Source organism: Hoplias malabaricus, chromosome Y (genome assembly GCF_029633855.1).
Source record: "Hoplias malabaricus isolate fHopMal1 chromosome Y, fHopMal1.hap1, whole genome shotgun sequence".
Taxonomy (NCBI): Eukaryota; Metazoa; Chordata; class Actinopteri; order Characiformes; family Erythrinidae; genus Hoplias; species Hoplias malabaricus.
The window spans coordinates 7,427,118-7,440,677 of record NC_089820.1 but is presented as its reverse complement, the minus strand read 5'-3'; the positions used below and the strand labels follow the sequence as shown (position 1 = coordinate 7,440,677).

Below are 13,560 nucleotides of genomic sequence, written 5' to 3'. Positions count from 1 at the left end.
CCTATGGAATCAAAAGAGGGTCAAAAAGAATTTGAGTTTGTGAAACAATACTCACAGATGTAATGGAATTTGTAACTGCGTTTGAGCAACTACATACACGTAAAATTCAAACCCACAAATGAATTGCAAGTTTTAAACAACAACAATAAAAATTTAAATTCACAAATTTGTACAAAATATGTGTAATATGTATAAATAATTTTTAAATGTGTAGAAAAGATTTGCAGTTGTAAATCAAATATTGTGTATGTGTGAATCAGTGCCTCTCAAATGGCGTAAAATGTACCAGAGCAAATATTTTTGAGGTTCCAAATGTAACAGTGGGAGTTTTTTTAACATGGTGTAAAAATCCACACATTCACCTTCTGTGTGAATCTTTTTGTAGCTGCGTGTTTTTGACCGTTTTGACGGTCAAAAGCTTTAGCTGGACTAATCAGATCCCAAGGTTTGTTTAACCAATCAGAACACTGATTTGTTGCAAAAGTAAACCTGAACTAGCATTGTTACTTACCTGACTCTCCACTGTACCTCTGGCTGGAAGCGGCATGAAGGACAATTGGAGGCGTTTACTCACAGCGCACCAAAGTTGAGTGAGAGCAGCAAATCAGTGTTCTGATTGGTTGAACAAAACTTGCATTGTTTTACAAGCTCAAAATCTTTATTTAACCCTTTTTTGACTCCATAGACTCCTACTAGTTAACATGGAAAAATCATTCATTGTTAAGATTGTCAGTAAATCTTCAAAGCCCTCTGTTTGCTCGTGTAGGAACTGTGTTTTACACAACATCTGGAAGGTTCAAAACCAGCTTGAAATCTTAAAGCAAGGTTGGACACAAAGAAAAGTTTACAAACTTAGAAACTTTTATTTGATCTCATAGTTTAAAAGACAACTGCTCCAGTCAGTCAAGTCCAGTGCAGGCTTCAGACTGTGGCCTGCAGTAAAACTGTGGTTCGGAACATTAACATAGTGCAGCTATTTATATATAAATACATATTTATCATCTTGGATTATATTCTACTGTATAAACATAGCACTCTCTTCAACATTACATATACAGATTCAGTGATGTAACCAGGGTTTTATAGGTCTATGCTCAATAAATATTTTAAATGCCACCCACATATGACCTGTAAAAGTCAGACCACTTAATCTTCTAGTTTTGATTTTTATTCATTTTTGTAATATTTCTGAAGAGATTTGGTCAAATATATCTCCCTTGCTGAAGCAAAAGGACACTGGATGACAACAGAGAAATCTGCACTCATAACAACCACATTAGACCTGGTGATGCACCCAGTCTGTCCTCATCAGATAAACAACACTAAGAGCTTACATCTTTGAGATGTAACTCCACTCTCGCATCTGATCTGAACAAATCCAACAGCAGTTTGTATCCAACCTTCCACTGTGAGACTGCTCTACACGGTGAGGCTGAAAGAATGAGGGGATGGAGAGAGGCCAGCACTGAGAAAAGGATACAGACACAAAAGACGTTTCTAAGAACTGTTAATTGACCACTACAGATTCCTGACTTCGACAGCACTGCATGGGTTCTACCAACTTCTAAGACTGAACTTCTGGAGGTGTGGATGCAGATTTCTCAGAGAAAATAAAAAATGAGTCTCCTGGGAAGATTAAAAGCTGGAGTAAAAGCAGCGTGGTCACAGTGAAGGTCTCTTGATGATGAAAAATTGCAAACATTTACTACGTTGTGACAAAAATAATTAATATATCAAATCAAGACAATCATTTCTCTGTGTAGTTTAAATACATTTCACTATGAAAATCCAGGGGGGTGCAAACTTTCACACAAGACTCTAAACCTGCCAGTTACCCCACTGACAAGATTGAACACAATGCTGCCTTAAATATGGAACCAGCTCCTGATCTACTTCTCCAGTTTTGGTGGGAATTACTTCTGAATGAGTTTTAATGAGTTTCGTTAATAATACATTTCTATAAAAATGAGAAGGAGGTCACAGCCAGCTTTAGAGAGCGTCAATGCTCTGAGCTTTAACATATTTTGCGGTTTAGTATCAAACTACCCAGCACAATATGTACACAACACATGTCTCTGGTATATTCAAATATGTACAAATATTAAAATTGTCCAAAAGATTAAAACAAAGGCCCCAATGGATTTAATGGCAAGTGTTTCCTTTAGCAAAATTTCATCCTTATTTTTTAATTTTATAAAATTATTATGGGCATCCTTATTATGGGCAAAGTGGTCACAGGCCCTCTTTAGAGGTTAATAATAGGTTACAGTTGTGCACATTTAGAAATTATTTTAAAAAAAAAAACATATTCCCTAATGCAAAAAATTAGGACCATTAGGATTAAAACCCGAATACTGATTTAAACCTGATGATTTGGTGTCCAATTTTTAGTTGGACACCATTACCGACCACTATTTTCCCCTTAACTATTAGATCCCATTACGAAAACCATCACAACTCACCTGTGAATACCACCAGGACCCTTTACACTGTATTATTAACCAATTTAGATCATTTAGAACCCAATATTTTCTTTATTTTTCAGCAGAGCTGTGCTTATACACATTATAACACCATTTATAAGAAACACCTGACCTATGGGACCACTATAATGATGTGGTTGGTGTAGAGCATCATCATCATCATCATCATCTTTTCTGCTTAGTCAGTTTTATGGTCGTGGTTGTTGTAGAGCAGAGGTCTTTCCAGATTCCAGTCCGGGATTTTAAAATGGCCGACCAGTATAACAATATAGCTCCAACTGCTAATGCACCTGACTGGCCAGGTACAGTGTCATACCGGCCGGCTATTTTAAATCTTGACTTGGAACCTGGTTGCAAGGACGGGATTTGAAAACCTCTGGTGTAAAAGGTAACATTGCTGACTTCTATGCAAAAGACTACTGTTCAATTCCCTGCTTATGTAAGCACATCACGCTACACACTCAAGAAGAGTAGTCCCTGGGCAAGACTCCTAACACTTAATTATATTCTTAAAGGGTTAAAAACCTTAAAAGGTTTGCTCTGGAAATGCTATGTGCATAGGCTAAATGTACAATCTTTGTTTCTAACAATGTGGCCAGTTAGAGTTGCTATGATGTAACTTCTAAATTGATATATGACTAGTAGCTATTGGCTTTGTGTTCTGAGGCAGTTTAGGTTTTTCTTTCCTGGCACAACCAGAATGTGCTTTAGTTTCATCTGGATGAGCCAAAGATGAATTGCTGAGATGTTAATGAAAAAATGCATTTTTCTTCTGTCAGTATCATATCTCACACCTGAAAACACACACACACACAAACAAACAAAAACAAAACAAAAGAAAAACTACACACACACACATACACCCTGATAGCAAGGAGATGGCGGACCACTGTTGGTCCATTTAGGGGGCAAAGTTGGAGGTCCACTAGTGTTTTGCACAGCGTTTTCTGGGCGGATCGCTGGTGATTAAACAGAATTTTAGACAAAATGCTACATTTGAGCACTTTTCCACTCAGAGTCCAATTTACAATTTGTTTTCCTTCATTAAGTCTGTTTTGTTATTCTTTATAAATAAGATTAGTCAATAATTTTAATCCAGCACAGTGTCAACATTTTTAGCATAATCATTTTGTATCAGTCATACTCATGTCTTATATTATGTCTCTCATAGTTGTTGGTAATATTTGTATTAGTTTGTTTTCCAGAATAAAAGTCTGTGAATTTAACATTTGTTTGAGGATATTAAAAGTGAGTTCTATCCTGTACAGGGCAGTAATCTGAGTGGTCCGATGGTGGACCAGCAGTGGTCTACAGTCAGTGGTGTGCCAGCCTTTTTATGCCAGTGGACTGATATATGCTCACTGTGCACGCACACTTTTCCATGCGCCACCATTATATCCAGCGGACACTGCAACTGTTGCTAGGTCAGGCAAACTTAGTAGATTTGGTTCTGTAACACAAAAGGATATATGGCACATATATAAACCTAGGTTACTATCTGTAGACACTTATACCAATGTATCATTTTCTATACTTTTGGAATAAGCCTTTATAGATGTATGTAGTTTTAGGTGAGATGCCATTAAAAGGCTTATGTAGGTTTCCTGTAGCGTTATGAATGAAAATGTCTATGTCATTAGGAAGCTAATATAACAAAGTTAGCTACAGCAGCAAAACTAAAGTTGATCTAAGAAACTCTTCAACATATTCATACCTTGCTCTCTTATATACAGCTCCACAGCAACAAAACTCACAAATAATTTACAGAGTGACAAAACGAGAAAGGAAATACATACAAAAATACTATTAGCAATGACTAACTCAGTCTAAATGTAGAGACTGTGATATAAACCGAAGTGTGTTCTGCACTCTGGCTACTTCACTCAGTTGCTCATGGTAATGCAGGCTTGTTGTGACCTAATGCATACACTGAGATATAATCTGAGGTGTGCTGTGCATGTTCATATTAGTATGAATGTGATTTTGAAAGAAGCTTGTCTGGCCTAGCAACATTTGCTATAAAAGGACTCTTTCCAAAACAACAGGTCCCTGAGAGAGCACGATTACAGAAGGCACAGCGAAAATATTAGAAAATCTTCTTTTAAAAAAAATAAGTCTTATAATAAAACAGAATGCACCTGAATGGCGTCGGTGTCTCTATTTTCCTCCTGATAGTGTTGAAGTCTTTATCCTCTGTGGAAATATTGTAGTCTGGCCACTCAAGAGTACAGAAGCTTTTACAATGTTCACTAGGGTCAGTTAATGGTCCACCAGTTCTCTAATGTGTACTGTCACTATCAAAGGAAAACTCCATTCTTCTCCTTTCCTCATGAATGGACAGTTGGATATGGTCCATAACTATTTAGGAGTATAGTACATTTAAAGTAACATCTGTGCTGTCAACCCCTACCCACCCCATATGTAGAAAAATGACCAGCAGAAATATATGTTAAAATAATGGTTCATGGCTTTCTTCTGACAGTGACTATATATAAATATATATTAAACAAAATAGCATTTATTTAAGGATCCTAATTCTAAAATTGAGGTTTTCCTATAACCACTTTTGGTTATAAAGTGACCACAGCAGGTTTAGGCATCTGTTCCCAAGGCATTTGAGTTGTGACACGACCCAATCCAGTTTTGTTTACGTGAAGTGACCTTGGTCCCGCTTTTTTGGTCACTAAGTCTCTGCTCAATGACAGCTTCCCAGGTTTAGACCAAGCTCTAGCTATCGGATCTGAGTTTGGCTCTGGGGCTGAGGGGCTCCATCTCAACCACATGGTCCCGGGAGCGAGGTCCTTTACTCAGCTCCACCACCCTCGGGACCACCGTGGACCACCGGTCTGTAACGGCAAAAAATAACAGCACAATAAATTTAAATTACTGACCATGTGTGTGTGTGTGTGTGTGTGTGTTACAGGAAAGCAAATGTAAACTCTAAATATGGTAACGTTTAACATCCCTTAATATTCTAAATCAGCCTATAGGAGTGAACAAAATCTTCAAAAGCTTTATCAGAATGTATTTAGTGTTCTCCTCCAAGCGTGATGAGCCGCAGTTTGAAAAGAAGCTTATGCTTGGCCGTGTGCTGTGATTGGTGGGGACCTTACTAAGAGGCAGACCTAAAAATAACTAAACTTGGGAGTGACTCAAACAAAGTGTCCGTAGGTGTGAGTGATTGTGTGTGTGTGTGTTGCCCGGTGAAGGACCGGCGCCCCCTTCAGGGTGTGTTCAGAGTGATTCAGAGTAGGCTCTGGACCCACCGTGACCCTGAACTGGATAAGCGCTTACAGATAATGAATGAATGAGCTGGGTACAGCTAAAATTAGAATTCACTCAAAATTCACTTCCGTCAGAAAGTACACTATAACTGGAGTTCAGCCTGCACTACAAGGCATGGACTGATAAGTCAAACAAAGTTAATATCATTAAAAATACTTTGAAACATATCTATTGTTTAACTAATCATTTCATTAATACAAAACATCAAAAGGCAGCTGTCAGTTCCAAACAAATTATATATATATATATAAAAAAACAATAGGTAACCTGTTTCTTTGACAGTGACAACATTTAGCTCCATGATACTGAAGTTGTTGTCCATTTTGTGTATGAATGGTGCATAACTCACCTCTCCTCAGTCCTTTCGCGGTCTGTGTGTTTTCATATTGGTTTGACTCTTTATGCCCTGGGTCTTCATTAATAATTCCTAAATTCTGATTCCAGTGCGACCACTTCACCTCATCCACCCTGTAGTACATAGCACATGTAGTACACCATCCTTAGACCTATCATCATTTTAGATCAGATACTGGACTTTGACTTTGTCCAGTGTTGGTCAAAACTTGTAGAGGGAAATACAACGTACAAAAAAACTGAATATAGAACAATAAAAATGGAAGAATTAAAGAAAACGGAATGTCTCGAATGGATGGAGAATTCAGTCACCGACAATTTTCAGTGAAAATTAACCTGTAAAATCTATTTTGATTTACTCTATATTTTTCTCTCAGTTCTTTTCTAAGTCCAAGAAACTGTGCTAAAATTGTTGCATACGGTAAGCTAAAGCGTACAGCTAAACGGTAAAGACTTTGATCATATAATAATGAAAAGAACTGTAGTTTTCCAGGTGTTTTAGGAGTACCTGAAGCACCAGCGTTTGTCGGGGGTCCCATCAGAGTTCCTGCCCACTGTCACCATCTCCCCAACTCTGAAATATTTGCGCAGACAAACTGGGAATGCTCGCTCAATGTCCAGAATCGTTGTGGCCCACTGTGCGTAAACAGACATACAAGTTACAAGTTAAATCATCTTCAATATTTTACATATTTATCGGGTTAGTTAATTGATAATACTAAATAATAACACTGGATTCCACTGGATAAAATAACCTATAAAAAATAGACTCAAGCAAAAAAAGCCTACAGAGATAGGAATAATCATATAATATATATTTTTTAAATCTCATTATTAAAATATCAGATACATTGACTAGATTTAATATGATCTTGATTCTTTCTTCCTCTCTTTACCTGTACGTTCCACTTCTCTTCAGGCACCACTCTGATTCTAATTAACCTAATTTTAGGTTTATAAATTATTAAGACTCAAATAAGGTTCTGCGCCTGGTGAGATGTATTTCCTTTTCATCTAAGGCTTCCAGGTTTTATTTTCATCTCCCTTCAGCGTGGTGTTTCTGATTAACCCGATTTTCGACGCTTATTAACTATAAACTGCACACCTGCCCTCAGACGCGAGACCGAGCGTCCCTCCGAGCTTCCAGGTGTTTTCTTCTCTTCTCTTTGTACTCGCCTCTGTTTCTAATTCAAAGGGATTATTATTGCTAAAATGAAAAAAGCTCTGAAATTAACCTAAAATAGCAGCCTCATTGAGAGAGAAAAGACCAGCTGTTTCTGGCCTTTTTCTTTTTTTTTTGGGGGGGGGGGGGATTTTTGATCAAACCAAAATAATAAAAAAAAAAGGACTAAATATTTTTCCACATGTAAACAAAAACAGTGTAAAACCATTTTGGATGCAATGCTCCATGTGCTTCCTGATGGCCATGAACAGCACACCATTTAACAGATGTTACTCACCTATAATTGATACAAACAGTCTGCACAAATAACACTCAACATCATTTGAACAGGAATGACTAGAGCTAAGCAACAATAGACTTAATGGATGGGGCCAACACGATCGATGGGGTTAAATGGCCATAGACTAAAAGGGAGGGGTTAAACTGCTGTAGAATGAAAGAGCAGCCATGTTTGAATAAGTTTACATCACAAACCTTTACAAACATCTAATCTATTAAATATATGGACTGTACTGACCGGTCAGTAATGTTTAATCGTGCAATGTTTACAGAGTTAATCATGCTCTTATTTGAAGAAATGAGAAAAAATGCTGTTTTTCGCCATGAGCTCCACAGGCTTAGCTCACCTGAAGCTTCCAGATCTTCTTGCTCTCCTTGGACACTTGGCTGACCGTCTCACCCATCAGGGCGATCAGCATGTTAAGCAGCAGTACAAAGGTGAGGATGATGTAGGTGACCACCAGGATGAGGAAAACCTCAGGGTACTGCGCCCCCTGCAGAAGGTCATCCAGGTCACCAGTGCCAATAGTGAGTTTGAAGAGGTCCAGCAGGAAAAGGCTGAAGGTGACAGTGTCTCTGCAGTGGAGATTCTGGGAACAGCTGTCTCCACACTGCGTGCTGTTAGAAGGACACACGGTCAGCAGGGACACCAGAGCTGAGGGGGGACAGGAGAAAAACAACAAACAAATCTGATAAAATCACTATACATTACTCTACTTAAGAGTCGGCTAGGTTTCAGAATTGATGGCCTTATATAAACTGACAAAAACACAGTGAGAGTAGGAGAGAGAGAGGGAGAGATATGAAAAAATATATATATATATGAAATAAGGCCAACATGGTAAACGTTGTTTAATATGACTTATCAAAACTATACAAAAATAGCCCAAATAAACCAAGACTGCCAAGGGCTAGAGCAGAACTTCAGTGACTTTACAAATAAGGTAATTATTGTTGTGAATTGTACCTGAGGCATAGCCGATCATGAAGAGAACGTAGACCAGCAGGAACCGGAACAAGTCTTTGAAGAGAATCTGAACACAGAAGATAAAAATACATAATGACTCTCTACTGCAGCCACTAGCCACTTCAAAACCAAATTTTTAAAAACGTTTGTTGCATGTAGTTTCCTTTTAAAAAGCCAGAGAACATGTACTTAATAAGCCCTAAAATCTAATTATTAAAATTATTAACAAGAAGATAAGTCACTGATACTATGCTAAAAATATTCTATAAATCTCTGAACACACAGACTGCATTATTCTGGGTTAAGGGCGTACGGTGTAAGAACTAAGATTAGTCTTCTACCTTCTGGATCATGATGCTGTAGGTCCCAGTGAGTTTGAGTCCTCTGGTGAAGTAAAGTGTGTTCATCCAGCCCAAAACTAGTGCAAAAACCATGACAGTAACATAGGCCTGGATTCCTAAGAGGTAAAGAGTCGCCGTCACCAGCACCAGCACAGAGTAGATAAAGCTACAGACACAGGACAGAGAATAGAGAGCAACAATAAACATTCATGAGGTTTTTTTTTATCAGGAAAACAGTAGCAAACCCCCCTGTCCAATTAGTGCTTGAACCAAGCTGGAAGCTAATTTAGGTAATTTCTCAGTACTGCAAAAACACGGTGCTTCAAACCTCATTAACTTAGACTTTTGTCTGAACACTAATTGGTGGTTGTGCTTGTAACTACACAACAGCTTTAGTGAAGGTCGTTAAGAATATCATAATGCATAAACTGTTTCTACTTTTTCAACACTTTCAGTGTCTAGCACTTTCGCTGCAGTCTCAAAACTTTGTGGCAAAACCTAGTTTCCTGGACCTTGGTCCAGGTCTAAATCTAAGACACGAGGGCACCAGCCTAATCCAGTTTATCCAGTTCAGGGTCACGGTGGGTCCGGAGCCTACCTGGAGAACATTAGGTGCAAGGCAGGGATACACCCTGGTGGGGCATTGTTTACAATTGACCACCCAAATGTACCCTGGAATGCAATAAATCTACTTAAAGATTCATGCAGCTGTGAGTCAGTACAACAATGTTCAGCCAACAGTTGTCTACACTGAAAATGAAAACATGTAATTGTGTACCTGATCCTCAATATCTGGGAGTTTACAACCTTAAACGGCTGGTAAATATCCAAGACCTTTGCATTTTAGTCATTCTGACATTTTCTACTTTCTACTTTTGATGTTACTGATGACATTAGACTTGAGTTTAACAATTTAACATCAAATTACATTTGAATTTACACACAATTTCAATGACCAAGCATACGTTTGATCATAAGTTCGACAAATGAACCAAATATTAAAAATGGCTATCAGGGATATTTAAATAAAGTTTGTCACCATCACATTTCAGGTAGTGTCGCAGTCACACAGCTCCAGGGGCCTGGAGGTTGTGGGTTCGATTCCCGCTTCGGGTGACTGTCTGTGAGGAGTTGGTGTGTTCTCCCTGTGTCTGCGTGGGTTTCCTCCGGGTGCTCCGGTTTCCTCCCACAGTCCAAAAAAACACACGATGCAGGTGGATTGGCGACTCGAAAGTGTCCGTAGGTGTGAGTGAATGTGTGTGGGTCTGTGTTGCCCTGTGAAGGACTGGCGCCCCCTCCAGGGTGTATTCCCGCCTAATGTATTTAAACTGTTTAAATATCCCTCTAAATATTTAGTCTGTCTTAACTGACAACAGACATTGGCTGCGCTCCAATAAACAAACATTGTCCTTTTACACCGTCTACAGATGTTGTTGCAGTACCATACGTGAGTTCATGAAACAAAACAACGGTCACTAAATGCATATAAAAAGCACTCCGAATAATATGTTTAAATTATTGCAACGTAAACACATCATTGTAGCTGTGGAAAAATAAGTGTGAAAATTATGATCAGAAGGTTATTCATTAAAGGCCTGTGTCCAGGAAACGGTTTGAAATGTTTTGTTGCCTTTCGACACAAAAACAAGACCTTGGCCCTAGTTATGTAACGCCTGTAATGTGATTTGGAGGGACTTGTGTGTGCCGAGGTTCAGTGGAGGCTATCCGTGGCTGGGACAGCAGATATTTCGAAATTAAAAAAATACAGTTCTTTTGGAAAGGTGCTCCAGGCCTCGCTGCATTTATAAATTCAGAAGAAACCAGAACACCATGTGGCTGTGAACTGCGGTGGGGTTTTATTAAAGGAGATGTAAACTATAAAAACATGCCAAGTCCAGGGCTGTAGAATTAATTAGACAGCTCAATTAAAAGAGAGGAGGAATTTGCCTCAGGGAAAAACACAGCGAGGGAGGGTAAGAGACAGAGAGAGGGCAATGGAGGTAGAGAAAAAGAGATAGCGAGAGTGGGATGGAGTATGTGTATCTTACTAGAGGAGTTGAAAGGATCCATCAATAAATAACGAATTCACCCTTGGGCACTTCTTCAGGAACAAGTCTTTAACCTAAAAGGAAGAGAAAAAGGGAGGGAGACACAGAGAGTAAAATTTCCAAAAAATAAATGTGAATGCACTGTGTTTAATGCTGTGAGAAGACAAAAAAAAAAACACAGAACACAGAGGGTATTGTGGTGCAAATGAAAAGAGAAACAGGATCCAATTAAACAAACTTAAGTGAGGCCGAGGCGGAGATGTTTTAAACAGTGCGTGGATAACTCCTCTCTTTTCTCAAGACATTAATTTGTGAGGAATACAGGCTTGAATACGTGTTTTCTTTTGTTTGGGAAGAAGCAGTTTTGGGGAAAGCACAGTGTTACCTCATCCAAACAGCAACTGGGCTTGAGTCAGACAAACCTTTGGCCTCTTAAACAAATACATTGACAGAAATACCTCCAAAACGTCTCTTTGTCAAATGACCTTGACCTGGCATTATGAACACATGCTTCATAAATAATAATAATAAAATGCCATTATGAATCAGTTCTATATTTATAGCAAATAACATTCACAAAACAAATTATACCAAAAAACAACCCCTTGATTTCTGAGATTTTTATTACTTTTGTACGTAATGAGCACATACTAATCCAAATCCATCAAACACAATTCCAGTGCATCCAGCAATAAAAACTATGTATTTTTCATATGAAAACACAAAAGCACACAGATATATGTTCACCACTAATCTGGTTAAAATACAAACATTTCTTATCATATTTGTTTTATTTTAACACCCAGTGACTTTGTGGACAAAACATACATGCTTTACCTTTTGACCATTTCTGTGTATGTATGTGTGTGTGTGTGTGTGAGAGAGAGTGTGTGTGACAGAGAGAGAGAGAGAGAGAGAACTCACATTAGTTAAGAAGAAGAAGACTCCAGAGGTGACGGTGATAACTTCTCCAGCCAATCGCAGTTTGTCTCCAGTGGTTGTGTATGAATATGGAGGCTGAGGAGAGTCATTAAAAATGTATACAGACTTTGTATAAACTCATACACAATGTATTCAATCTCATATATATATATTTGCATTCTAGAAAACCTGAATATATAGTATAATTGTGTGTGTGTGTGTGTGTGTGTGTGTGAGAAGGAGAGAGAGAGAGAGAGAGAGAGAGAGGCTGCAGTTCATACCGTGCCCTCTGATGGGCGGTAGTAAGCAACAAGTGTGAAGATGATCATGGTGAAGAGGTAGGAAAAGACGCTAATGTAGAAGGTGGCGGCTCCAAACTTCTGCCACTTGGCCCTCAGCAGCTCGTTGATGGGCTCCACAGCCAGCATCTCATGACGGTTCTGAGGCAAAATGGTCGAAAGCAGTGAACAAACAAACATGGTCTGTTTCCTGTTCACTCATGGCTGTTAAAGGGGGTTTTCTACACCACAGCCTAAACAACCAAACATTAAGTTGCATTAATAAGAGTTTGTTGATCTTTGCTAACAAAAGAGATGAGCTGTAACCCATGGTTACCTCTACCCTGCTGTTGTAGACAAGGATCTCCAGCACAGAAACCTCCTCTCCACACGTGTCCAGAGAGGATAGGTCATAGAGCGAGGAGTAGACTGGTCCATACACCCAGTCCTTAAACTTCCGGCACAGATGACGAGCTTCCTCGTCCTGTATCTCTCTGCGAATGATGTGCTGGAACACCTGCAGGGGCAAAACAGCTGCAATTAAATGTTATAATTAAGTAAACATTTGTTTCACACATTTCAGTCACTGCATTTTTTGTCTTTTCATCATCCATCCACCCAGCTGTTCCTGTTTTTTGTTTTAAAATCCACTTATTAATTCATGTTTTTACACTTTGACTCGATTTACCCTTTATTTTACTCATCCATTTTTCTTCCTATTCGTCAATCATTGTAGTTTTTCTTATTTTTACCCAATCCATTCATCTATCCATCCATCCTCCCACCCGCCCTCTTCTGTTTTAATAAGGTTTATGTTACAGTCTAAAGACACAGTGGTGTTTATAAACTATTCTTGTTACACAAGCTGGAATTTCACATTTATTCACCCCTATTTTTCCAAGCTTAGCTGCCATCATGAGGGGGGACAAGCCATCGTTGTTGAGAATGTCCTCCAGGTTACATTCTGGGTATTTCTTGGTGCACTTGATGAGCAGCAGGTCGTACATCTTGGTGAGGAAGCGTGTGTTGTCCCGCGTGTTGTCTGCAATGTGAACGAGTGCATGCAGCACTGTGTTTCCTCGAGAATCCTGACGCCTCAGATCCGCATTTTTGTGGCTGTTTTCTGTCAGATAGTTCACCATGTCTGGCTGATTTGTACAGGCAGCCAAGGAGAGTGGCAGCTCACCTAGAGAAGTGCAGGAGAAAATAGCATCAAGGGTCGCTCGAGCTGAAGAGTTTTATGCTAAAGATGCTTAGAGGTGGCAAATTTGTATCATTGTCTATCAATACTGCACTGATATCTACAGTAAATAAAGGATTATATACAGCAGGGAAAATCCTATATACTGTAACAAATCTGTCCTGAAACAGCCCTCAAACACACCACATTTGTACATTATTCCACAGGGGAGTAAAATACT

The 13,560-nt window shown here is 38.9% G+C and overlaps 1 protein-coding gene across 2 annotated transcripts in view; it reads right to left on the bottom strand.

Moving 5' to 3' along the window:
* Positions 1-877: 877 nt before the first annotated feature.
* LOC136679095 (transient receptor potential cation channel subfamily V member 4-like) overlaps positions 878-13,560 on the bottom strand; it is a 30,332-nt gene continuing 17,649 nt past the window's right edge. For both annotated transcript variants that reach the window (XM_066657389.1, XM_066657390.1), the window contains 11 exons: positions 13,027-13,325; positions 12,477-12,656; positions 12,143-12,301; positions 11,865-11,957; positions 10,941-11,014; positions 8,893-9,058; positions 8,552-8,618; positions 7,932-8,239; positions 6,631-6,758; positions 6,118-6,236; positions 878-5,329 (listed from right to left, as the gene is read on the bottom strand). In XM_066657389.1, coding sequence (XP_066513486.1) covers positions 5,211-5,329; positions 6,118-6,236; positions 6,631-6,758; positions 7,932-8,239; positions 8,552-8,618; positions 8,893-9,058; positions 10,941-11,014; positions 11,865-11,957; positions 12,143-12,301; positions 12,477-12,656; positions 13,027-13,325 — 1,712 coding nt within the window. In that variant the 3' untranslated portion in view covers positions 878-5,210. The remainder of the gene's footprint in view (positions 5,330-6,117; positions 6,237-6,630; positions 6,759-7,931; positions 8,240-8,551; positions 8,619-8,892; positions 9,059-10,940; positions 11,015-11,864; positions 11,958-12,142; positions 12,302-12,476; positions 12,657-13,026; positions 13,326-13,560) is intronic.